Source organism: Lithobates pipiens, unplaced genomic scaffold (genome assembly GCF_037356315.1).
Source record: "Lithobates pipiens isolate NorthernLeopardFrog02 unplaced genomic scaffold, aLitPip1_a1.2 Scaffold_1, whole genome shotgun sequence".
NCBI lineage: Eukaryota > Metazoa > Chordata > Amphibia > Anura > Ranidae > Lithobates > Lithobates pipiens.
The window spans coordinates 210,961,516-210,988,214 of NW_027507685.1; the positions used below are offsets into that span (position 1 = coordinate 210,961,516).

A 26,699-nucleotide genomic window follows, 5' to 3' on the forward strand; every position below is an offset into this window, starting at 1 on the left:
ATATATATATATATATATATATATATATATATATATTGTGATATTGGGATGTTTAGCTCAATTGGTAGATGCATTTTTTGTCCACATCAGTCAGGCGTGTATGGTTAAGGGCCTGGTAGCCCACGTTTATTAGAAGAAAACAAAATATTAGTCCATCCAGTAATCCCACGCAGGGGTCCAAGCTTAAATTAAATACAGCAAAATCCAAACGAAAATGCTAGCCCACCTGGCTACTCTTCAGCAGTAGTGCTGCTATAGGTACTTGCCCCGTCCAACAAACTGCTTGGACGCACACAGCTTCAAACCCTTCGACACACGGCTCCTTGGACGCACACAGCTTCAAGCCCTTCAACACACAGCTTTGGACATGCACAGCTTCAAGCAGCAGCAAGCTGCTCACACACCACCATCCTACACCAACAGCCCTTCATTTATATGGCCTATGTGCAGCTAGGCACACACCCTGCTTATTATCACCAAGACCCGGACACAGGGTTGGAGATCCCGTCCCACCCATAACTCTCAGGGATCTCCAAACTACAGAATCCCATCTGGAGCTAGCAAAACCTGGAGAAAACTGACAGAGCAGTTTTCTCCATTTAAACTCTACACTCTGTAGTCCTGCAGTCTGCAGATATGCAAACTCTGTGTCTCCTTTACCTCTAATTTCATAGGGACAGAGCCTCGCTCTGTCACATATCCCCCCCCCCCTTTGTTTCGATCCGGAGGGAGGAACACCAGCACCCATCATGATGGTTGGGACACCTCTGTGCTGGCTGTCAGCCACGTAGGCCCAACCTTTTTTCCGGGTGCGCTTCCAGGAACATTCCCCCCTGGATCTTAACAGGTTCCTATATTGTCCTATACTCAGCCTTCCTCTTCTTTTGGGGTCCCTGGGCTTATTCACTTTTCTTGGGGGAACTCTGCCTTCCTTGAGCCCTCCTTTCAACTTACAAATACCCATTTTACCCTTCACCATCGGTATTTCAGGTTCAAAACAGTTTTTCTTGGTACCCACTGCAACCAAATCATTGTTTACAGAACGAACTCTTAACAGATCACAGCTTTCCATATCATCAGTGCTTTCCAATTCAGTGTTTGTTAGAAGAAGACCTGAGGAGGGACTACGTCCGACGGGACCATAGCACAGCTCCACCTCACCTGTTGTCCAACACTCCATGGGTACCTGTTCTAACAAACTACCCTGACCTAAGCATAAACCATTTTTTTCAGGTGTACACATTACATTGTTATGGCAACCAATATTAACATTTTCTCCCACAGTGTCTCCGGGTACCTTAACTTGTACCTCTGGGCCAGTGACAGAAAGCATCTCTGCGACTGCGGAGTCCATTCTGGGCCGTTCCTTCTCATGAGGCCTAGCGGGTAAGGCAGTATCTGCGCCCTCTACTGACAACTGCTCCGTCGCACCTCGGACCACACCAGCAGAGATGTTTCTAGTCATCACATCAGACGGAGAGACCTCTGATATCTCAAGCAGTTCTCTCGCGTGCCTTCCATACCAATCAATAACTAGAAGTACGCTCACAGAGAATCTGGAGATCCTGTGCCAAATGGGTAACCATTGGTCCCACCAATTCCACTGTTGGTCAAGGTTTCCCAGCACTGCCTGTACCACTTGGCTCCACCCATTGGTGCTACGCAGCACCACCTGGTCCAACTGCGGCGGAGATACCCAAGTATACAGTAAGTTCATCTTTACCAATTCTAGCATTTCCAGTAAGGTTTCGGTCATCTCTAAACATCCCATGTCTAAACACCAGAACTTTCTAGGGTATTTTACCCTGTCCAAGACATGGAGGGGCTCAGCGACTGCAGGTTGAGAGGGTGAGAAATTTGAAGAGACCTCATCCTCCTTGGAGGTATCCATCATCACAGACTGTTTCTCCCCTGGAGAGCTGTCAGACACATGTCTCACACTTATCCCTTCTGCACCAGTGTTGGTGAGCCTCTGCAGGTCGTTACAAGTCACACTATCACTTTGATACTCAATATCATTTAGCTGTGGGGCTGTGGACAACACATCTGCGATGCCAGTGCCCTGAACTGTTTCTTCAGAGTGGAGGGCAGCAACCTTTGCAGGGACCAAGACGCCCTCAACCACCGGCGGCTCTGCGATCCCCCTGTCTGGCATAGCAGTTGTGTCCACACCCTTGTTACTTAAACTAGCCTTACCCAGCATGGCTAGCAATTGTTTGGCCCAGCTGTCCCAGTCCATTGTGGTTCCACCATGGGTGTTCCACAGCGTTGCATCACCTGCTGTAGAAGGCCGCACAGAAACCTGGGATTCATTAGCTTCAACTGCACATTCGTCATTTCTATATACATCATTTTGTAACACCGCACTTTTATCAACGTTGCCTTGGGGTGATGCTTCATCACCTAAAGCTTGGTGCAGCACACCATTTTGAGCACCTTTTTCTGGTGGCACTACAGACACATTCAGCTTTGTACACTCAACTTTTGCAGGCTGAATTAACCCCTTGCCCACTGGGCTACACATAGGGTTGTGGGGCTGCGCCCACACTCTCTCACTGTGTGGCTCAGTCATAACATTACAGGAAACACATTTTTCAGCATCATAATCATCACCAACACTATTGTCAGCATGACCATCAATATTCTCATTATGTGCTGACATAGCTACTGCTTTTGTGGGTTGTCTATGAGCCACCATAACCTCTGAACAACTCTTCACAGCACCCGCTCTCTGTAAAGGGGCACTTTTGCCTATTTGGGCAGCTCCATAGCTGACCTGGGAAACTCTCGGCTCCAACACTGCAAGCTCCTTGGAAGTTTCCCTGGGCAACCCTGCAGCAGCTGTCACTAGGGAACATGGTACCAGCACTGTTTTGGTCACCCCTAGCTCAATTTTCCCAGCCATCTGCTGGATCATAGCAGGCATATGCAGAGTCCCCATGTCCTTTTCAGTCTTTAGCCCTGCGTCTAGTTGGGCTTTACGCTGCGCCTCCCCACTGCTCTGGGTAGCACACTGCAGAAAGTCTATGTCCATTTGTACTGCGGATCTCCCCACTGGACATACTCCCACTTCACTGGGTTCAGCATCATAAACTGAAACAGTCTTACCAGTTCCTGATGCGACTCACCATGGAGCAAGGACCCGGATTCCACCGTCTACATGCCCGCATTCAAACACCACTTGTGATATTGGGATGTTTAGCTCAATTGGTAGATGCATTTTTTAGTCCACATCAGTCAGGCGTGTATGGTTAAGGGCCTGGTAGCCCACGTTTATTAGAAGAAAACAAAATATTAGTCCATCCAGTAATCCCACGCAGGGGTCCAAGCTTAAATTAAATACAGCAAAATCCAAACGAAAATGCTAGCCCACCTGGCTACTCTTCAGCAGTAGTGCTGCTATAGGTACTTGCCCCGTCCAACAAACTGCTTGGACGCACACAGCTTCAAACCCTTCGACACACGGTTCCTTGGACGCACACAGCTTCAAGCCCTTCAACACACAGCTTTGGACATGCACAGCTTCAAGCAGCAGCAAGCTGCTCACACACCACCATCCTACACCAACAGCCCTTCATTTATATGGCCTATGTGCAGCTGGGCACACACCCTGCTCATTATCACCAAGACCCGGACACAGGGTTGGAGATCCCGTCCCACCCATAACTCTCAGGGATCTCCAAACTACAAAATCCCATCTGGAGCTAGCAAAACCTGGAGAAAACTGACAGAGAAGTTTTCTCCATTTAAACTCTACACTCTGTAGTCCTGCAGTCTGCAGATATGCAAACTCTGTGTCTCCTTTACCTCTAATTTCATAGGGACAGAGCCTCGCTCTGTCACAATATATATATATATATATATATATATATATATATATATATATTATGCACTCTATACTTATTTTTATAGTGATGCCATATTCTATAAATGCAGGAATATTTCACAAACTTTATACAACTGGCTCATTTTAAATTAACCCTAGGTTTACAGTGGTACATAGTTTCAGTGCTTTAATAAGATCCTCATTTACCCTTTAACCACTTGCCGACCCTTAGGATGTCCATGGATGTCCTCAGTTTACACAGGTTACACTGGGGTGATGCCTACACCTGCAGGCATTATCCCTGTATGAAAATGTATTTTCAGGAGACGATTCTCTTTACTGCAGAAGTTATTTGAGTGTCTGAACAGCCACTTGATCACTTCTGCGGGTGCAGAAGGGGGGGACCTTTCCTAGGCTCTTCCGTCCGGTCGCGGAGCCCAGGAGAGATGCAAATGGTGGTGACAGCTGCACAGCATAGAGAGAAGAACTGACATTGTCCCTTCCTCTATGTGACCCCAGAAATTGCAAGCAACGAGTATGTTGTCACTACCGGTTCCGCTTCTCTGTTTACCTGGCCGTTAGCGGCCAGTAAAGCAGCCAATCAGACCAACCTGCATCTGATTGGCTGCATTGGAGGCCAGAGTAGAGATTTGGGGTCTAATAGACCCCAGGTCTTTCCATGATAAGGACCTGTCAGGGCCCATGGTATCACAAGGGACATTGTTCAGCAATAAAGTTAATGCAAAAAATATTAAAGACCGTGTAAAAAAAAAGTTTTGGATAAAATAATAACGATAAGGAAAACATTTAAAGCGCCCCCATCCCCCTGTACTTACACGCAAATGCAAACGCATACGTTAATCACGCAGGCATATGTAAATGCACACACCACACATGTGAGGTATTGTCCTAAACGTCAGAGTGAGACCAAAAATGCTAGCACTAGACCTCCTGTGTATCTCTAAACTTGTAACCTGTAAAAGCGTTTAAAGAGTTGTCCATTGAGGATTTTAACTACCGTAGTTTACAGCCATTCTACACAATTTTAAAGCTTGACATGTTAGGTATCTATTTACTCAGCATAACATTGTCTTTTATATTTTATAAAAAAATAGGTATTATATATTGATTGTGTGCAATGTATTTAATGCATTTTAATGTATTTTTCCACAAAATAAGTGCTTGAAAAAACAAGTACCGTGTGACATAAAAAATTGAAACATCTATCATTTTATTCTTTAGGGTCTCTGCTAAAACACATATACCAGAAACTCAGAATATTGGAGACCTGTTGTGATAAAGTTCAGTATTTTAATATGAAATGCATTATGAAAAAGTGTATGTAATGTATTAATCATTATTTAATGCCTAAATTACAAATTTGTTTCAGCTTCTTAATATGTTACCAACCTTAATGAGCCGTGTCCCTGGCCCCCACCAAAAAATATTCAATTATTTTGAAAACATTGAAGAGTTTATACAAGATAGGGTGGAACGTCATAAGGAAACACTGGATGTGAACTGTCCTCGTGACTTCATGGATTGCTTTCTCATTAAAATGGAAGAGGTGAGTTTGTTTTCATTTCTTGGTCTAGAGCAGGGGTGCCCGACCTTTTGAAGCGCGAGGGCCACTTAAGCGACTTGGTAACCCGTCGCGAGCCATAATGAACAGAGCAGGCAGATGACAGGTCCAAGTCCACTCTGCATATGCAGAGCAGACAGGGGCACAGCCCACTCTACTCTATTGACCCTCCAAACCGATCTGCCCAGATGGAAGGGGACGGATCCCCCCTTCTGTTTTTTTTTTTGCAGATCGAATTAGAGGTAGGTCGGTGCAAATGGCCACAAGTCCGTTTACATCTGTGGCTCAATAGAGGTGAATCAAGGGTCCAGTTGGGTCTGACTGATCGTGTCAAAGGGGCCTAAGGCCGCGTACACACGGGCGGACTGTTCGCCCAACTTTGTCCGCTGAACAGTGTTTGGGCGGACAGTCCGCTCGTGTGTGGGCTTTCAGCGGACAGTTTCAGCGGACAGTTGGACGGACAAGGTTTTTCGGAATTTCCGAAAAACTGTCCGCTGAAACCTTGTTTGAGCGAACAGTCCGCCCGTGTGTAGGCTTGTTCGTCAAACAAAGTTGCGCGCATGCTCAGAAAGGATTTTCACGCCGAAAGCTATAATGCAGTGTATAGGACGTCGTATTTTTCGTCCCGTCGTACGTGCCGTTCACGTCATCGCGCACGGTTTCAGCAAACTGTTCGTCCGTCGTGTGTGGCCATGTCCGTCCATGCTAAGTTTGAGCGGACTGTTTGCCGAAACTGTTGGACGGACAAAGTTGGGTGAACAGTCCGCGCGTGTGTACGCGGCCTAAGGCTGGTTTCACACTGATGCGCTGTGGTATACCCACGCAGTGCACCTGTGGCTTTTCTGTGGGTTAACTGCACTTAGATTTCTATTATATCCTGCAGGTGTGTTGCACTTTCTGAAGGCAGGGAGAATTTGGTATCAATCCATCTGTGACCGGAGTTGGTGCTATACATGAAGCATCGGCTTATGCCAACCAACCATCCCAGAGCAGGAGGTCGTGGGCCATATCAGAGGGCTCCGCGGGCCACATATGGCCCCTGGTCCACTGGTTGGGCACCCCTGGTCTAGAGTCTGACCTCTTTTTGAATGCAATTTATATTTTAAAGGATAATTTAGCTTTTACTGCATGGTTTGTAAGAAATACAAAAGTGCCAAATTATATAAACTGTAATGTATACATACAGTGGCTCTGTTTCACATTTTAAGGATATTTGAAGCTGTAAAAGATACTCCTGCTTATTATGTTAGCATTATAGTAAAGGCTGCATGATTAGCCCAGTGCCTCTGCCAAATGGCAGCTGTCCAAACTCCTAGGAAGGGGAGAAAGTGGGGGAGCAGCTTCTTTCAACTCTGATGCTTCACAAATATGCAGACGATAATCAAAAAATTGTGTTTCAGAGTGGGAGAATCATTTATTATTAGTGGGAACTGGATAGTAAAAATAGATATTTACTAAACGTATGTGGATTGCAATAGCTGTATGTTGTGTTTGGCTGCTAACATTTTTATGAAAATATTTTTCAGGAAAAGAACAACCCAAAAACAGAATTCCATAATAAAAACTTACAAGCAACATTAAATGACATGTTCTTTGCTGGGACTGAGACTACAAGTATGACCCTGAGATATGGCTTCCTGATTCTACTCAAATACCCTGATATACAAGGTAACACCATCTGTTCCTACCACAACCATAAGGATGACTGCCACTCTGCAATCATTTTAAAGGTACACTCACATTCCATCCAACATGTCTGATGAACAAGGGCCTGTGTTGATGGGCTTTTCTTTGATTCAAATGTTTTTCCATTACTATGGGTGTGAAAAAGTCACTGGAAGCAGGTCGGAAGGAGGTTAAGTTTACCTAACTAACATTAAAAATGAACATTCTCCCAAGACTTTTGTAGTTATTACAGACTTTCCTGGTTTATATTCCCAAGATCTTCCTCTGTTCTGTCAAAGCATAATTTATAATTTTTTTTTTTGGTCATATGGGTCCAGGAAGATCTCTTATGCGATCAGACTATCCGGCGGACTTAGCCTAGCGGACAAACCGCCAGAAAGTTTGCCAGACTTTCTGAACGAGCGGACCTGCCCATACACAACTGGACTTTGGTGGGAGTCCGCCGTACTTTTGAAATGAACGGACTTGCCCACACACGGAGGAAAGTCTGTTCATTTTGAACACGGCTCCAGGTAGCCGGGACTAGCGAAGGAAGTCAATGTCGCCGCCTTCGGTGGCGAGATTGACATGTCGCTGGCCCCGTCACCTGGTAAGGACTTAAAGGGGAAGCCTTACGCTAAAAAAAAACAGCGTGGGGGTCCCCCCCAAGGTCCATATAAGACCCTTATCCAAGCACGCAACCCAGCCAGTCAGGAAAGGGGATGGGGACGAGCGAGCTGTGACATCATAAGAAGCGGGGACATCACCCGATGACCCCGTCCATTGTCCCTATATAAGTTGCCGCACAATGCGTCCCTGTCATTATGGCCAGAGAGAGAGAATCGAGTCAACATCTCAAAGAAGAAGAGGAAGAAGAAGAGAAGAAGAAAAAAGAAGGCAATGACGACAGCGACGACGTCAGAAGATCGGGCCACTGCTAGTAAAAGAGCTGGAAGAAGGAACAGAGGCCCGGCAAGATGAACCAAAGAGGGGGACAAGACCCCCGAAGTCGGAAGAAGAGGCGACGGAGACAGAAGACTGGGCCACCGCTAGAAAAAGAGCTGGAAGAAGAAAGCGGAGGCCCAGCAAGAAGAACCGAAGAGGGGGACAAGACCCCTGAAGAGGCGGACAAGACCCCCAAAGTCGGAAGAAGCCCCCCGGGCGGCGACGAAGAAGAAAGCCGGGCTCCTCCGCTAGAAAAAGAGCTAGCAGAAGATAGCGGAGGAGTCCGGCCAGAAGACCCCCCAAGACGGAAGAAGACCCCGGGAGCTGTGCAATACATTATTTTAAACCCTTGTGTGGTGTTTTTTTTTTACATTTTTTTCACCAGGTGAATGGGTAGGGGTACATTGTACCCCATACTCATTCACATAGGGTGGAAGGGGGCCCTCTTAACCAATGGCCAGGGTTGTCCGGAAGAGGCCCTTGTCCTCATCAACATGGGAACAAGGTGCTTTGGGGTGAGGGGGCGCAATTTTCTGACAACAAAATCCGATCAGACTTTTTCCGATCGTTAATAGAGAATTCCGATGGAGAAAGTGCCACGCATGCTCAGAATAAATTACGAGATGAAATCTATTGGCTACTGGCCTCTTTATAGTCCCGTCGTACGTGTATTACGTCATCTCGTTTCAAACGATCGGATTTGTCTGACCGTGTGTATGCAACACAAGTCTCAGCCAAAATTCGCCTGAAAAAATCTGACGGATTTTATGATCGGAATGTCCGACCGTTTGTACAGGGCAGAAGAATAGCAAGCAGGATCTGGAGCCAGAAGGAATGTCAGCCAAGCAAGTCTTTAACAGGAACACTGGAGAGCGTCTCTAGAGATGTGACCAAGGCAAAGGCAGAGATCATCTGGGCTGGATGCAGGACTGACGAGCAGGATATCATCAACAGGTGAGTCACTGTGGAGAGATAGGAGCTGGCAATTAGCTGACAGCTGAGTGGCTAGCTCAGAGAAGGAAGGGCTGAGCCCAACCCTGACACCTACTAAGGCGACTTGAGTAATGCATTTCCAGCTGACAGGTAAGTGGCAGTTGTTCAGCTCTGTGTTTTCATATGGTGTTACCTACACCTTGGCCAATGGCAGGCCCCCAAGTGTATGTCCTACTGGGACAGAAGTTTGTTCTTTGAATGTTTTTTGTTTTGCCTCTTTCTACCTCCAGCAGAGTTCTTCTGACAATAGATGCCTAGCTGTCTCACAATACTTCTATTGTAACTGATACCATTATAAACATTGGTTCCAACAGAGCTGCCACATTTACTGACTCTGGGAAACTCCATCCCTCGACCCCCTGCTCAGGGATCAGATGTTGATGTTATGACACCATGGTCTCTGAGACGAAGGGCTGCTTTTGCAGCAAACTGTCTCATCACAATTTAACAAGGGTCAGTACGCAGCAGAACTCTTAAACAGGGGAAATGTTCTAACCCAAACGGTGAAACCCTTTGAAGGCTATAGGAGCTGAACAGGGAAAATCAAAAGTGCCCATTTTGAAGGCCTATATGCAAGCGATTAGCCAAAGAGGGGTATGGGGGTCTGGGTACTGCTCTGGGGGACATGTATCAATAAAAAAAAAAATGTTAAATCATTTTTTCAGGAGCAGTGATTTTAATTATTTGATTTTAATGCCTATAGTGCAACAATAAAAATGAAATTATCCTTAAAAATATAGTGCCTGAAGGGTTCTACAACTTAATGTGCTGTATCTGTAGCCTGCATAAAACATGCGGCAGCCAAATTTTTATTTCTAAAAAAGAAAAAAAAAACGAGTCAAATCCCTTTTAAAATGAATCGCAGTTGCAATTGCCGGCACCCGGCTATTGAAAAAATAAAGAAACAAACAGGCGCGGGGACCCCCCCAGTCCATACCAGACCCTTGGGGACTAATATGGATTTGGAGGGGAACCCTATGCCAAAAATAAAAAAAATGGTGTGGTAGTCCCCCACAAAATCCATACCAGACCCTTATATGAACATGCAGCCTGGCAGGTCAGGAAAGGGGGGAATGTTAATGGGGACAAGGATTTATTCCTGACAACCCTGGGCTGTTGTTAGGGTCTGCGAGTGGGGGACTTTTCAGAATCTGGAATCCCCATATTCCACCCCTCTCCCTGTGTGAATGAGTACCCATTCACCAAAAAAAGTATAAAAAAATGACAAACACAAGAGACACGTTCCTTTAATAATAATAAAAAATAGTGTCCCTCAATGTAAATCCATCGTCAATCATGCCACCCGCCAATCTGAAAAAAACAAACAAACGCTCCTCCTCCTCCTTGACATTTCTTATCTAGGTAAGTGGCGGGGCCACCTTGCCTCATCACCCGGTGGCACCACCCCTCTTGATGTCCCGGATAGGTGCATGCTGGGCATGTGACGTAAGAAAGAGGCGATGCCCCCCGAGCGATGTGACTAGGTGGCCCTGCCCCTTGCTTCTATAAGAAATGTCAAAGGTGGGAGTTGGGTCAGTGGGTGGCGTGATTGACGATGGATTTACATAGGGGGGACACTATATTTTTTTTTTTTTTAAAGGACTTGTCAAAAACTTGTCTCTTGTATATATTATTTTGACACTTTTGGTGAATGGGTAGTGGTACTATGTACCCAAATGTATGTACATGATACTCATTCACATAGGAGGGGGCCAGGACATGGGGAAAACCTCGTTAAAGGGGGCTTCCAGATTCTGATAAGCCCCCACCCACAGACCCCCCAACCACCGGCCATGGTTGTGGGGATGAGGCCCTTGTCTCCATCAATATGGGGACATGAGCACAAGGTGCTTTAGGGTGAGAGGGCAGAGCAAAGCATCCACCCCCCATGTTAAGGGTATGTGGCCTGAACCCCCCTTTTCTGACCTGCCAGGCTGCATGCCCAGATAAGGGTCTGATATGGATCTCAGGGGAGAACACCACACCTTTTTTTATTTTTACATTTTCAGTTCAGCTGTATGGTGGGAAAACCATTGACAGCTGATAACTCACCAGTTGTTAGGAATGCCACAGCCAGCTTCCCTGGCCCAACTCCTTAATAACCAGCTTACACTAAGCCCTGATTGGGCAAAGTTTTGGAAATTTGGGAGTTCGGCGAACGGCCAAAAAGGCAAATGTTCAGCACAAACTCACGCTCATGCTGAACCATTCCCCCATCCCTAATCACAATGGTTGATTGCTTGCTATATCTAATTGCTCACTATGTCTAATTCACATGATACTCTCCTGGAATTTACGGGGTCTGAGCGACTCAAAAAGTAGAGTCTTCTTATCACATTTTAAACTGCCTATAGCTTGTTAAGAGGAGACTCATATGTTGGGGAATGGTAGTGTTTTTTTCTTAAAGCTAAATTTATCTCACAATGCCATGCAACATATTCCACCTACACTAGGGGAGAGAGTGTGCTGATCATCTCAACTGCCATATTCTCCTTTAGCCAATGCTTGCTGGATCCTGAGGGCAGCTATATTTTTATGATATGTACTTTGGAACATATGCATTTTATATTGACAAATGTCTATATGCCGTCACCATACTCTGACAATGTTTTGAAACAGCTGGTTAGGTTAGGTTTATATCTCAGCATCTGGCACTCCTGGTTTTGGTGGTGGGAGACTTTGATAATGTACTAAACACCACTTTGGATAGATTACAACTGGCTGCAAAGCCATGGGATGCTGACTGAGACAAGACTTGCAAAACGACTGAAGGAGCTTGATCTGATGGACATTTGGACAATAAACCATCCCAATGTCAAGGAATTCTCTTGTTGTTCTAGTATGTACTCCTTTCTATCCAGGATTGACCTTGCACTGGGAACAAGCTGTTTCCTTCCATGGGTTAAGGCAATTTTTATGGGTCTCTGGCCTTTCTGTCCATTCACCCCTTCTGGGGTCCCTTGCTGGCTGTGGTTCAGAGAGGGTATCTCAATGGAAGGCGAATCCCTACTGGTTACCCTTGATCTCTCCTGGTGAAGTTATTGAGCACATGCTTTCAGAGTATTTCTTAAACAACAAAGGCACAGCCTTCCCATTGATGGTGTGGGATGCCATGAAGTCTTTTCTACAGGGCATCCTGATTAGTGATGGGCGAACGGTTCGCCCGGCGGTCGTTTCGCGGCGAATTTCGGTCGTTCGAGGTTCGCTCGTTCGGCGGAACTATTGGCGTCGTTCGCCCCGGCGGACTTACGTGCTTAATGTGTAAAAGAACTTTGACCTATGATGACACATCCATCATGGGGTACAGGACAGCCAATTGAGACATGACAGCAGATGGACACTAGGACATTCCCCCTAACCTATAAATACACCCGATCCGGCGGCCATTTTACATTCTTTCTTCTGTCACTATAGGGAAAGGTTGCTGTTTGGAGCAGGGACAGATAAAACGCTAGCTATTTGGTACACAAAAGTTCTTTTCAGGACTGGTATAGGTGTTAGGTGTATATAGGTTTGCTGTGCTACTGATTTTTGCAGCAGCCTGAGTGTCTTTTGTCAGTTTAGATAAAGGGACAGAGCGCTGTGTCTGCTGCTATTTTAGGGACAGCCAGATTAGTCATCATCATCATCATCATCATTAGCTGTTACTATCAGGTCCACAAAAGAGCTATTCGAGTAACCAGTAATTGTTCCAGTCTCCTCTGTTTTGCCAGTTTGTATAGAGACAGGAAGGAAGCAGTGTGTCAGGCAGTGAGGGTCAGTTTAAAGAGTTGCTGTTACTATTAGTTCCACAAAGGTTCTTTTCAGGACTGGTATCAGTGGTACGGTAATAGGCTTGTACACGTATAAAATTCTTTCTTCCAAATATAGAAAGAATATTATACTTGACTGCTGCCCTTCTGCTGCAGTCTGCTAATCATTCACAACTCACTTGTTCCACAAAGCTCTTTATCAGGACTGGTAACTTGGTCTGTGTAGGGTGCTACAGTACATAGGGTTGAGTGCGGTACAGTCTGCTGTTCTGTAAGGACCGCTATCGGTCCACAATACATAGGGTTGAGGTGCACCACTGCTGACCGCTGCCCTATACTGCAGCAGTCCTTCAGCAGTATAGGGACTGACGTACAGTCTGTTAATCAGTCACACACAACCTACTTGGTCCACAAAGGTCCTTATAAGGACTGGTAACTTGGTGAAGGGTGCTACAGTACATAGGGTTGAGTGCGGTACAGTCTGCTGTTCTGTAAGGACCGCTATCGGTCCACAATACATAGGGTTGAGGTGCACCACTGCTGACCGCTGCCCTATACTGCAGCAGTCCTTCAGCAGTATAGGGACTGACGTACAGTCTGCTAATCAGTCACACACAACCTACTTGGTCCACAAAGGTCCTTATAAGGACTGGTAACTTGGTTAAGGGTGCTACAGTACATAGGGTTGAGTGCGGTACAGTCTGCTGTTCTGTAAGGACCGCTATCGGTCCACAATAGATAGGGTTGAGGTGCACCACTGCTGACCGCTGCCCTATACTGCAGCAGTCCTTCATCGTTATAGGGACTAAGAGTTTTGTCACAGGGTGATTTAAAAAATGACAGGCAGAGGAAGAGGCAGGCCCTTCCGCAGGGGTGGTAGGGGTAGGGCAGGAGCACCAGCCTTGAGCCAAAGTGGGAAGTTGCAGAAGGTGCGTTCAATTACTTTAAGGACGCACCAGACTTGGTTGAGTGGCTCACTCAGCCTTACTCTTCTGCACCCTCCTCATCCTCTCGATCTGCACCCTCTTCTTCACTCTCTGCTATGTGCACCCCCAAAGACACTACCACCAACAACACCACCACCACCACCACCACCACATACCTTCCGCTTGAGTCACAGGAATTATTTTCCGATCCATATCAAGAGGACATTTCTGATGCGCAGCCACTCTTGGTATTGGATCAGGAAGAGGAGGTAGCAACAACCGCTACTCAGCAGTCTGAGGACAGTACCCAGATCAGCCCAAGGAGGAGGTTGGTCCCCGGTGTTGCTGCCTACTCCGAGATCTCTACTTATAGCGGTGGGGAAGGTGACGTTGATGATGACGTGTCTAGTGATGTCACGTGGGTGCCCACAAGAGAGGAAGAGGAGGGGAGTTCAGAGGGAGATATGGACCAGCAGATAGGGAGGAGAAGCAGGACTAACTTACATTGCACAGAAGGGACAAAGCAGACTGCAAATGTATCAGGAGCGAGTCATCGACCATGTACGGTCACATCTGGCGCTCCCAGGACACCGGCACATAGCTCCGCAGTGTGGGCTTTTTTTAACGTGTCCGCTGCTGACAATAGCATTGCCATCTGCAATCTTTGCAGTCAACGCATTAGTCGCGGTAAGCCCAACACTCACCTAGGGACGACCGCCTTAAGAAGGCACATGGGCAGCCATCACCGAGCCGAGTGGGAGCAACGTAACACACAAAGCCACACTACAGGCTCTCACCGTCCAGCCTCGTCTTCTACTTCTCCTTCTCCTCTCTCCTCACAATTGTCCTCCACTCCACCTTCCATCACGCCAAGCTCACATTTTTCTGCAAAAAGGCAGGCTTCCGTGGGCCTAATGTTTGAGCGTAAAAAAATGATGACGCCGGATAACCCTCTTGCCCAACGATTGACGGCTGGCTTGTCAGAACTCATAGCCCGCCAACTACTGCCATATAAACTGGTGGACTCGGAGGCCTTTCGCAAATTTGTGGCCATTGGAACACCACAATGGAAGGTCCCAGGAAGGAAGTATTTCTCTGAGAAGGGCATCCCAGAGCTATATGGCCATGTTCAGCGGCAAGTGAATGTATCTCTGGCACACAGTGTCGGTGCCAAGATACATCTGACCACAGACACGTGGTCTAGCAAACACGGGCAGGGAAGGTATATCACTTTAACTGCCCACAGGGTGAACCTTCTGACGGCCGTCAAGCATGTAACCCGTGGCACCCGTGTAGATTTGGTTTTACCGCCACGGATTGCATGCAGGCCTGACTCTTCTTCTCCTCCTCCTCCTACTCCATCCTCCTCCCTCTCCTCTTCAGCTGCCTCCTCCTTTTCTGCTGCTAGCGTCTCTTCCGCTGCACCGCCCAAGCTCCCCAGAACCTATTCCAAATGCCAGGTGAGACGTTGCCATGCCGTGCTGCGTCTGTTGTGCCTGGAAGCCAAGAGCCACACTGGCTCGGCACTCCTTTCAGCTTTGCGTTCACAGGCAGATCAGTGGCTAACACCGCTCAATTTGACAGTTGGTAAAGTGGTGTGTGACAAGGGTGCCAATCTGCTTACCGCATTGAAACAGGGCAAAATCACGCACGTGCCATGCATGGCACACGTCTTAAACTTGGTTGTGCAGCGATTCCTTGTCAAATACCCTGGGGTCCAGGACATCTTGCGGCAGGCAAGGAAAATCTCGGCCCATTTCAGAAGATCTTACATGGCCATGGCTCGCCTTGCTGACATTCAGCGGCGACACCATCTGCCGGTCAGACGTCTTATTTGCGATTGCCCGACGCGATGGAACTCCACCTTCTATATGCTTGATAGGCTGCTCCAGCAGAAACGTGCAGTTAACGTCTACCTGTATGAACTCTGCGAAAGAAACGGTTCTGGGGAGCTGGGGGTTTTTTTCACCGCACCAGTGGCTGCTCATGCGCGACACATGCAGACTTCTGCGGCCATTTGAGGAGATCACCAAACTGGTCAGTCGCAGCCATGGCGCCATCAGTGACATGGTACCTTATGCCTTCTTTATGGAGCGTGCATTGCATCGTGTCATTGATCAAGCTGTGGAGGAGCAGGAGCGGGAAGATGAGGAAGTCACAATGCTGGATGAATTCCCAGGGGGGGCTACTCTATCTGAGACAAGTCAACAACAGGAGTCTGATGAGGAGTCAGAGGAGGATGGTGCCGGGGCGGATGAGGAGGAGCAAGAAGAGCATGCTTTAAACCTTTCTGGGATCCCTGTTGTGCGTGGATGGGGAGAGGAGAATGAAGAGGACGACATTATCCTGGATGATGAGCAGGAGCCAGGCCACCACACCGCTTCCACTTTAGTGCAAATGAGGGCCTTCATGCTCCAGTGTTTTAATAGGGACCCCCGTATAAAAAGCATAAGGGTCAAGGACCAGTACTGGGTGGCAACGTACTTAGACCCCCGGTACAAACACAAAATGGCGGAAATGTTACCGCCGTCGCAGAGGGCTGTCAGAATGCAGCACTTCCAGGCCTTGCTTCGAGAAATGCTGCATTCTGCTTTTGCGAGCGCTGGCAGAGGAGCAATTCCCACTCCCAGAGAAGGAGTTGCGGATACCAATCCAACAGCGCCTGCAAGAAGAGGCCGGTTTGAAGATGTGTTGGTGACTTCGGATATGAGGTCATTCTTTCAGCCGACCCATCGACAGGTGTCATCCGGATCCAGCATCAGGGAACGCCTAGACCGTCAGGTGTCCGACTACATCGGGTTAACAGCCGATATGGACGCTCCGAGGAGTGATGAACCCCTGGACTACTGGGTGGGCAGGCTTGACCTCTGGCCAGAGCTTGCCCAATTTGCAATTGAACTGTTGGCTTGCCCCTCATCCAGTGTCCTGTCCGAAAGGACGTTCAGCGCAGCAGGGGGGATCGTGACCGATAAGCATACTCGCCTAGCTCACGACAGTGTTAACTACCTCACATTTCTAAAAATTTATGAGGCATGGATCTCGGAGGAATTCAACACATGTGACCAGTAGACCATGTATATGTCTACAAACAATTTTTTTAATCAAGCACACAGACCTTCTTTCTTCATTTGGCTCACTTCCTTGTCCCAAAAAAGCACACCGTACTATATGCCCCTACCCTCCTCTTTGAAGAGGTTGAGCGGTGTCATATTTCTACTGGGGCTGCTTATGAGGGGATCACACCATCCCTGTGCTGTGCTGACTTCCTCCTGGGGGTTCTTATTATGAGGGGATCACACCATCCCTGTCCTGTGCTGAGTTTCTCCTGGGCCTGCTTATTATGAGGGGATCACACCATCCCTGTGCTGTGCTGACTTCCTCCTGGGGGTTCTTATTATGAGGGGATCACACCATCCCTGTGCTGTGCTGACTTACTCCTGGGGGTTCTTATTATGAGGGGATCACACCATCCCTGTGCTGTGCTGATTTTCACCTGGGGGTTCTTATTATGAGGGGATCACACCATCCCTGTGCTGTGCTGACTTACTCCTGGGGGTTCTTATTATGAGGGGATCACACCATCCCTGTGCTGTGCTGACTTCCTCCTGGGGGTTCTTATTATGAGGGGATCACACCATCCCTGTGCTGTGCTGACTTCCTCCTGGGGCTGCTTACGGTGCTGCTGTCAGTGCTGTATATCACGGTGCTGGTGTGAGTGCTTAATGTCACGCTGCTGATGTCAGTGCTCTCTGTCACGGTGCTGCTGTCAGTGCTGTATATCACAGTGCTGGTGTTAATGCTTTATGTCACGCTGCTGATGTCAGTGCCCTCTATCACGGTGCTGTTGTCAGATGACTCTATCACGGTGCAGGTGTCATTGCTGTATGTCACGCGTCTGATGTCAGTGCTCTCTATCACGGTGCTGCTGTCAGTGCTGTATATCACGGCGCTGGTGTGAGTGATTTATGTCACGCTGCTGATGTCAGTGCTCTCTATCACGGTGTTGCTGTCAATGCTGTATGTCACGGTGCTGGTGTTAATGCTTTATGTCACGCTGCTGATGTCAGTGCCCTCTATCACGGTGCTGTTGTCAGATGCCTCTATCACGGTGCATGTGTCATTGCTGTATGTCACGCTGCTGGTGATCATCTCCTGCACCCTCTTCTTTGCCTACCCTGGTCCCTGACCTTCCCTCTCCTCCATTGCCTTCATGCGCTCCACAGTCCTGAATTGTCAGAACAATTTCCCATATAAAAAAAGAATGCTTGTAGTTATTGATCCCAAATTCACCTCATACATGTGTTATGTCGTTGGCCATGTGGTGGGACTATGTTTGCCCAGCTAATAATTATCTTGTGGCTGCAAATTTGACCTAAAGGTTTGCGAAGTTCGCCTCCCATTGAAGTCAATGGGGCCCGCCGCGAACGTTCGGTTTCGCGAACGGTCGGCCTCGTTCGTGGTCCGCGTTCGCGAAACGTCCCGTCGGAAGTTCGTCCATCACTAATCCTGATTAGGGAGACTTCTAGGGTCTTCAAAACGTAATCTAAACAATAGGAAGCAGAAGTGATAAATACGGCGAGGGCAGCAGAGGCTACTTACATCATAAATTCCACTGATAGTAACCGAAAATCATGGCAGGATGCCCAACACCTCTATAGGCAACTCTCTCTTACTAAGGCAAAAAACAAGAGTTTTTTACTACTAATATTTTGAGGTGGGGAAACAAATGGGCCATCTATTAGCTATAATTGCTTGATCACAACAATAATTAATGGTTGTTGGGGCTATTGGGGATTCTCACAGTGGTGTAGTGTCCACAACTGAGCTTATTTTAAAAAGTATCCATGAATACTATGAATCCCCCTACAACTGAAAACCTACCAAGACATGGCCGTCCACCTAAACTGACAGGCCAGGCAAGGAGAGCATTAATCAGAGAAGCAGCTAAGAGGCCCATGATAAGGAGAGAGGAGCTGCAAGGATCCACAGCTCAGGTGGGAGAATCTGTCCACAGGACAGCTGTGATGGGAGTCACTTTGGGTGGGGGGCTTGTGGAACCCAGCTTACCTTGGAGAGCTCTGGAAACTCTGTGTCCAGCTCCCCCAGCCTCTCCTATGTGTAAATCACCCTGATGACTGAGAACCCCAGTCTAATCTGTGCCAGTTGGACTTGCTGTACAGCCACACTGCAATGTTGTATATATGTATATATTGTATGTTGTCTCCTGCTGTTGTGGACTGTTTGCTGGGATTGTTCGGGGTGTGGCAGTGTCCCGTTGTTCTCTTGTGTCTTTGTGTTTTGTATTTGTGTTCCTGGCATGTGGACTGGGGGCAGGGTGGAGAGGGGCAAATTCCTCCAGCAACTCTCTCTGCTGATTGGACAGTTTACCCTGCCCTGAATCAAAGGAAGGGGGGAGTTGTTCCCTGTATACCTGTGTACCTGTGTTTGAATAAAGAGTTTGATGTTTTTCATCCTACATTGAATTATGGCTAATGACTGAGTGAGCTAAGTTATCTTGGATAGTGCTGGTTCTGAACAAAGGAAGCATTTACGGCGGACATAGTCCTGTTGAGGACCAGGGTCTGTCACAACAACTAATTGTCATGCACTCCACATATCTGGCCTTTATAGAAGAGTGGCATGCCATTGTTGAAGAAAAGCCATAAGAAGTCCCGTTTGCAGTTTGCAAGAAGCCATGTGGTGGACACAGAAAACGTGGAAATAAGGTGCTCTGGTCTGATGAGACCAAAATTTAACTTGGCCTAAAAGCAAAACGCTATGTGTGGTGGAAAAATAACACTGCACATCACCCTGAACACACCATCCCCACCGTGAAACATAGCTACAAGTAAAAGGCGCTAGTACCTCAGAAGTGACCATATAAAATCCATAAAAGTCCAACAATAGGTATGTGATATGTAGTGAGTCAAGGCTGCCACTGATACAGACCAGAAGCCAGAAACCCAGTAGAGCTGAGAAAGACAAAGATGGGGTGCCTCTGAATAAAAGTAAACACTTTCATTTAAAAAAACAATATCGACATGGAAGAAAGCAATGTTAAACATGAGTAAGCTGGATACTGTCCAGGAGCAAAGTCCAGGGTAGATGATCAGGTCACAGTGAAGTCCACTTCTCACCAGTAGTGTGGAAGTCCTGCTGGAACATCAGATATCTAGGGGGGTAGACGTGGTGAGCTGTCAGAGGCGGGACACTCAGCACTGCTAGTCTTTTCCTTTTCCTCACTGGTAACCACTGCAGAGTGGAAGACAGCCATGCGGTGTCAGATGTCATCCAGAACGGGGCTTGGAATGCATGTAGTAGCTTGGCGCAGGGCTGTGACGTCACAAACATGCAACACGTTTCACCGTGAAACATGATAGTGGCAGCATCATGTTTTGGGGATGCTTTTCTTCAGCAGGGACAAGGATGGATGGAGCCAAATACAGGGCAGTCTTAGAAGAAAACCTGTTAGAGTCTGCAAATGACTTGAGACTGGAGCGGAGGTTCATTTTACAGCAGGACAACGACTCTAAACATACAGCCAGAGCTACAATGGAATGGTTTAGATCAAAGACTATTCATGTGTTGGAATGGCCCAGTCAAAATCCAGCCCCAAATCCAATTGAATCTGTGGCAAGACTTGAAAATTGCTGTTCACAGATGCTTTTCATTGAATCTGACAGAGCTTGAGCTATTTTGCAAAGAAAAATGGGCAAACATGTCACTCTCTAGATGTGCAAAACTGGTCGAGACATCCCCAAAAAAACTTGCAGCTGTAATTGCAGTGAAAGGTGGTTTTACAGAGTATTGACTCAGGTGGGCTAAATACAAATGTGTGCCAGACTTTTCACATACAGTAGTTATTTGTAAAACATTTTGAAAACCATTGGTCATTTACCTTCCACTTCAATAACATTTGAGACTTTGCTCCATGTTTTTTGGAATTTCCGATTAAAATGGCCATTTTGGGAAAATGTCCAGAAAGTAGTGTCTGAGGTTACCGATGTACAAATTGAGAACCAACTTGAGAACCAACTTGTAACTCTGTTACATTTACAGGTAACTCCAGTACCTAGGAATCCCAACAATAAATCACTCTTAGTTCATTTAATCAATGTGGCCAGGGTATGTATACAGGCATACCCCACTTAGGCTAAGAAAGGCCTGGATTATTTCCCAAGTGTACATAATATAAATGGGTACTGACATTTATAGGTAAAGTTGATCCAGGAAAAATCCAATTGCCTCTCGGGGGATCAGGAAGGAATTTTTTCCCCTGCTTTAGCAAATTGGATCATGCTCTGCTAGGGTTTTTTTTGCCTTCTTCTGGATCAACTGTGGGTATAGAATTGGATATATGGAATTGTATTATATTATTATTATTTTTTTGTGGTTGAACTGGATGGACTTGTGTCTTTTTTCAACCTGACTAACTATGTAACTATGTTTTATTGCCAAAACTTAATTGAACAAGCTGAGGTTAGAAGCTCATTGGTTTCTATGCAGAAGTGAGCCTGATTGTGCACTTTCCATCTTTAGTAAATAAACCCAATTGTGTACTTAAAAGTGGTGTATGACTGTACCTCAAAAGTGGAAATGCACACCTCAATGGGACAGTGGTTCTGTGTGACCAATTACATCCAACAGATGGAGGAACTTACAGCTGCTATAAAAAAAAGAGTAGCATCAGAAAATATGGATTTATCGGAATGTCTTGCTCATCGACTTCTGCATTTCACAACAAACGGTGATCTGGTGATTTTCTTTCCCAGTAATCTTTCATGTGGGATTGAAGGAGTGACATTTACCCTTGTACTTACCCTTCCTCTTTTCCCATATTCCCCCTTTTTTTCCTCCCAGCAGGCTCTGTCTTTCCCACAATTCATAGCAGCTCAGTTCCCTCCACCTCTCTGTGATCCTGGGTGTTGGGTAGGCGGACTTGGACTCTGTCTGACAAAGCAGTGGTGTAGACCAGAGCAGCAGTATACAGGGGTATACTAGGTTCAAAGTGAACTCCATACACTGCTGCTCTCCTTTCGCAACTTCTATTCATAGTACTAGTCTTTAGTAGTTTACTGACTATAACAGATTTCCTGCTACCTGCCCTTGATTTAGAAATTATTTATGGATCAATTACACCATTGTACTTATTGACATAGCCGGGTGTCACTAGGGTGTCCCATCAAATTTTTAGATGGGGTCCCATGAATGATAATTATGCCAACAATGATTGGTGATAACTGAAGTGGTGTGAGGAAGTTACACAGCACAGGTTCCTAGTAAAAAACTCTAAGATGACCCTTTATGGATCTGTGTATGTATACAGAGTGCTGCAGAAGATTACATAGTAGTCAGATTAGGGTGAAAATTAGGGAATTTCCTCGCTTTAGCATTGTTGCTTTGTTTACCAAACCCACTAAACATTTTTACTTTTTATCTGGAACTGCTTAGAAATTCATCTCTTGTCTTTTCAACAAATGCATGGCAGTAATTTATTTTTCTGAGAAAATTCTGCCTATAGCATTGTCTAAAAACAATTCCTATGCTTATGTGACAGGGGAGAGTTACTCCTATTAAGCCTGCTTTAACCTCCCTGGCGGGATGATTCAGTCTGGAATTAGGTGCTGAAAGCGGTACAATTATTTTGCATGGAAATTTGGCTTTTATTTTGTAGTCCTGTAATTCTTAGGAATAACGCTCTGAAATCTCTTCAAACCAGAGTCTAGCGGACATCCCGGGTATGATAAAGTTTATAATATAATAAAGAATAATACAAATTATTCAATAATGTAATCAAATCCAAAAAAAACTGAAAAAGGGACATGTTTTGGTTGCTATGGACAATCTCCAAATTCCAGGCAGAAAAAACAGTATTTATAATATAAAAGTGCATGCAGGGCATTGCACAGACCACTAGGGACAAAGGGGGTATGTATTTTTTAATACAGCACTGTAATCTGTAAGATTACAGTGCTGTGTGTGTTTTGTGTGTTTTTATTTTTTTGATTTTGCCGCCGTTCTCCGCTCCCGTGCGTCGTAACGTCGCAGGGAACGGAGCTCGGCGGCATTCGGCACTGTGAATCGAGCACAGGACGGCTCGCTCACACAGCGCGGGGGGACATCGCTGGATCCAGGGGACAAGGTGAGTAACTCTCCCCATGTCCTCCCCTGCATCCAGCGGTGCGATCCCGAGTCTGGCTCGGGGTTACCGCTCCTGTAATGAAAATCCAAACCCGAGCCAGACTCGGGATTACCGCTAGGAAGGTTAAAATGCAGCAGAATAGCTTAAAGCGGAGTTTCACCCTAAAGTGGACCTTCCACTCATTGGAATCCTCCCCCCTCCGGCGCCACAGTTGCCACCTTTCAGGGGGGAGGGGGGTGCAGGTACCTGTACAGTACAGGTATCTGCACCCACTTCCGGCATAGCTATCTGCGGAAAGGGGCGTAGATTCTGCAGAATCTACTCCCCTTTCCGAAAGTCCCCCGCTGCCTGCTGGGAAACACACGGATCCCAGAGGCAGCGGGTCCATCCTTATTGCGCAGCGCGACTCGCGCATGCGCAGTAGGGAACCGGGAAATGAAGCCGAAAGGCTCCACTTTCTGATTCCCATACCCAAGATGGCGGCGGCAGCACCCGAGAGACGATCGAGAGATCGGCTTCGGGTGCCGACATCACGGGTGCACTGGGCGGGTAAGTGTCCTTATTTTAAAAGTCAGTAGCTGCAGTATTTGTAGCTGCTGGCTTTAAAAAAAAAACGGCGGAACTCCCGGCGGACTCCTGCTTTAACTTGGTAAAAACATTATAAATTTAAAATATGAAAATCTATTGTGTGACATCACCTTTGGGGGGCTCATTCATGTTAGTAGGCTTTGACAAAACACACACAAATGATTTCCAATGTATGAATATCAATGATATCATATAAATCAGGGATATGTAATTAGCAGACCTCCAGCTGTTGCAAAACTACAAGTCCCATCATGCTCTGCCTCTGGGTGTCATGCTTGTGGCTGTCAGAGTCTCGCTATGCTCATGGGACTTGTAGTTCTGAAACAGCTGGAGGTCCGATAATTGCATATCGCTGATATATATTAATAAATACAGATGAAACAAAACCTTACATTTTTTACTCTCTTGTCTTTTTGTGTACTTCAGAGAGGATCCATAAAGAAATTGATAATGTAATAGGCAGCGATCGCTGCCCATCAGTGGAGGACAGAAGTAAGATGCCATATACAGATGCCGTTATTCATGAGATCCAGAGATTTGCCGATATTGCACCAGCAGGAGTACCCCATGCAGCCAGCAAGGACACCACCTTTAGAGGATATCACATTCCAAAGGTGCTCTTCTCAGAGTTTCAAGATGGTTTGAGATGTCTCTGTGTTTTGTCTGTCTCCACCAGACCTAAGTCTGATAATGAATGTATGTGAAGTATCTCCTATAGAATGATAGGCCAGTAGGTACATTATCTTCCTACCTTTGCATGGGTCATTCCAGTGCCAGCACTCACTGTGGCACTTAGCCAGCACTAACAATAGTGGATACAAAACTGGTATCCTTTTCTTTGTTGCATACTAAAGTGAAGGATCAGCTGTATTTGTGATAGGAATGCCTCTGTACACCAGAGGCACTAGTTATTGCCTCCTTGCTATTAAGAAACTATGGGGTGTATAATAATAGGGGGAGCTGTGAACTTAGTAGATTGTACAAAATTTTGTGCATATACAGGTAAAGTGCATGGGACTTTGCTAAATAATAATTAATGTTTACTTCATGATTTAGTGCTAAAATAAGGCCGCGTATACACGGGCGGATTGTCTGCCCAACTAAGTTCGTCAGACAATCCGACAGACAGTCCGTTCAACTTTTGAATGAACGGACTTGCCCACACACGGCACTTTTTGAGCGGACTAATACGGTGGACTAAGTCCGCCATACAATCCGCCCTACTTTTGAAATGAACGGACTCGCCCACACACGCGGAGGAAAGTCCGCCTGGAATGGACTTAAAGGGGAACCCCAACGCCGAAAAAATCGGCATGGGGGTGCCCCCCAAGTCCACAACAACCCTTGTCCGAGCACGCTACCCGGCCGGCCAGGAAAGGGGGGCGAGCGAGCACCCCCCCCCTCCTGAGCCATACCAGGCCCTCAACATGGGGGGTGCCTTGGGGAGGGGGGGGCGCTCGCTCGCCCCCCTTTCCTGGCCGGCCGGGTAGCGTGCTCGGACAAGGGTCTGTTGTGGACTTGGGGGGGACCCCCATGCCGATTTTTTTCGGCGTTGGGGTTCCCCTTTAAGTCCATACCTGGATACCCGCTCGAAATGAGCGGACTTTTCTCCGGGCGGGAAAAGTCCGCTCATTTCAAAAGTAGGGCGGACTGGCACACACACGGGCGGACTGTCCGCTGAAACCAAGTTTGAACGGACAATCTTACGGAAATTCCGAAAGACTTAGTCCGCCAGACTGTCCGCTGAAAAAGTCCGCTGAAGCCCACACACGAGCGGACTGTCCGCTGAAATGTGTTTCGGCGGACTAAGTTGGGCAGACAGTCCGCCCTTGTGTACACGGCCTAACAATGATTTGAAATATTTCATCAAAACCAAAATTTCTTCAAAAAACAAATATTCGTCAAAAAAAAAAAGTCCATAAATCTTTTGTGATGCAACTTCAATCTTTGAACCATCACCAATGGCAAACTTCATGAGAAAACACTCAGTGGATGTAAGTGAAATTCCTACTCACCAGAACACCATGACCTCTTTAAAAAGAAGGTCAGATGGGGTTTTTTTAAATGTGGATCTGTGATCTTGCTGGTATATCAGAGGAGATGTGGCTGGACTCTTGCTAATACTCCACCGCAGTAGCAATTAGAAAAATGAAAAAAAAAACAGGACCATAGCATGCTGCATTTCAATTAAAAAATATTTTAAAACATGAGCCAAATTGCCACTTACATTGGTAGGTGCCTTTCCTCGACACTGGAGGTATAAAGCATCTGTTACCAGGTAGATGGAAGGAATAGCCGCCCCGCTCATGCTGTATTGATTGGCGTGTGTTCCACCACCGTGGTGAGACAGAAACGGAAACTGGCCAGAAGTAACGTGACTGGGATGCGCCTTGACGTACGTTTCGTCTTCACAAGGTCATCAGGAAGCGGAAGGCTGATGACGTTGTGAAGACGAAACATACGTCAAGGCGCATCCCGGTTATGCTACTTCCGGCCACTTCCGGCTTCAGTCTCACCACTGTGACGGATATTCCTTCCATCTTCCTGGTGGCAGATGCTTTATACCTCCAGTGCTGAGGAAAGGCACCTACCAATGTAAGTGGCCATTTGGCTCATGTTTTTAAAATATTTTTTAATTAAACTGTATCACGCTATGGTCCTGTTTTTTAATTTTCCCAATTGCTACTGCGGTGGAGTATTACCAAGATTTCATCCACATCTACTCTGATATACCAGCAAGATCACAGATCCACATTTAAAAAAGCCCTATCTGACCTTCTTTTTAGTTAAAGAGGTCATGGTGGTCTGGTGAGTAGTAATTTCACCCACATCCACCGGGTGTTTTCTCATGAAGTTTGCCATGGGTGATGGTGTAAAGATTGAAGTTGCATCACAAAAGATGTATGGACTTTTCTTTTTTGACAAAATATTAGTTTTTTGATGAAATATTAGTTTTGATGAAATATTTAAAATCACTGGTATTTTAGCACTAAATCATTAATTAATCATTAATTATTATTTAGCTAAACACCAAGCACTTTATCTGTAAATGCACAAACTTTAGTACAATCCAGTAAGTTCACAGCGCCCCCTATTATTATACACCCCATATCAGACAAAGCTAGCTATTGCACTTTGAGGGGAGCAGCTTATATGTATTTATAATTTTCTAGAACTAGCTCACTTAGTAATTCCATAGTACAAGGTTCTTTTATTCTTCACTATTAAGAAACTAGCCAGTTTTTGCAAATTCTTTTGAAATTAGCATCTTCGTTTGAAA

At 46.4% G+C, this 26,699-nt stretch overlaps 1 protein-coding gene across 2 annotated transcripts in view; it reads left to right on the top strand.

The window, feature by feature from the left end:
- LOC143982614 (cytochrome P450 2G1-like) overlaps positions 1-26,699 on the top strand; it is a 212,355-nt gene that overhangs the window by 32,481 nt on the left and 153,175 nt on the right. For both annotated transcript variants that reach the window (XR_013274489.1, XM_077481510.1), the window contains exons 5-7: positions 5,217-5,393; positions 6,935-7,076; positions 23,846-24,033. Coding sequence is in view for 1 of the 2 variants with exons in the window: in XM_077481510.1 (XP_077337636.1) it covers positions 5,217-5,393; positions 6,935-7,076; positions 23,846-24,033 (507 nt within the window). In the remaining variant the exon portion in view is untranslated. The remainder of the gene's footprint in view (positions 1-5,216; positions 5,394-6,934; positions 7,077-23,845; positions 24,034-26,699) is intronic.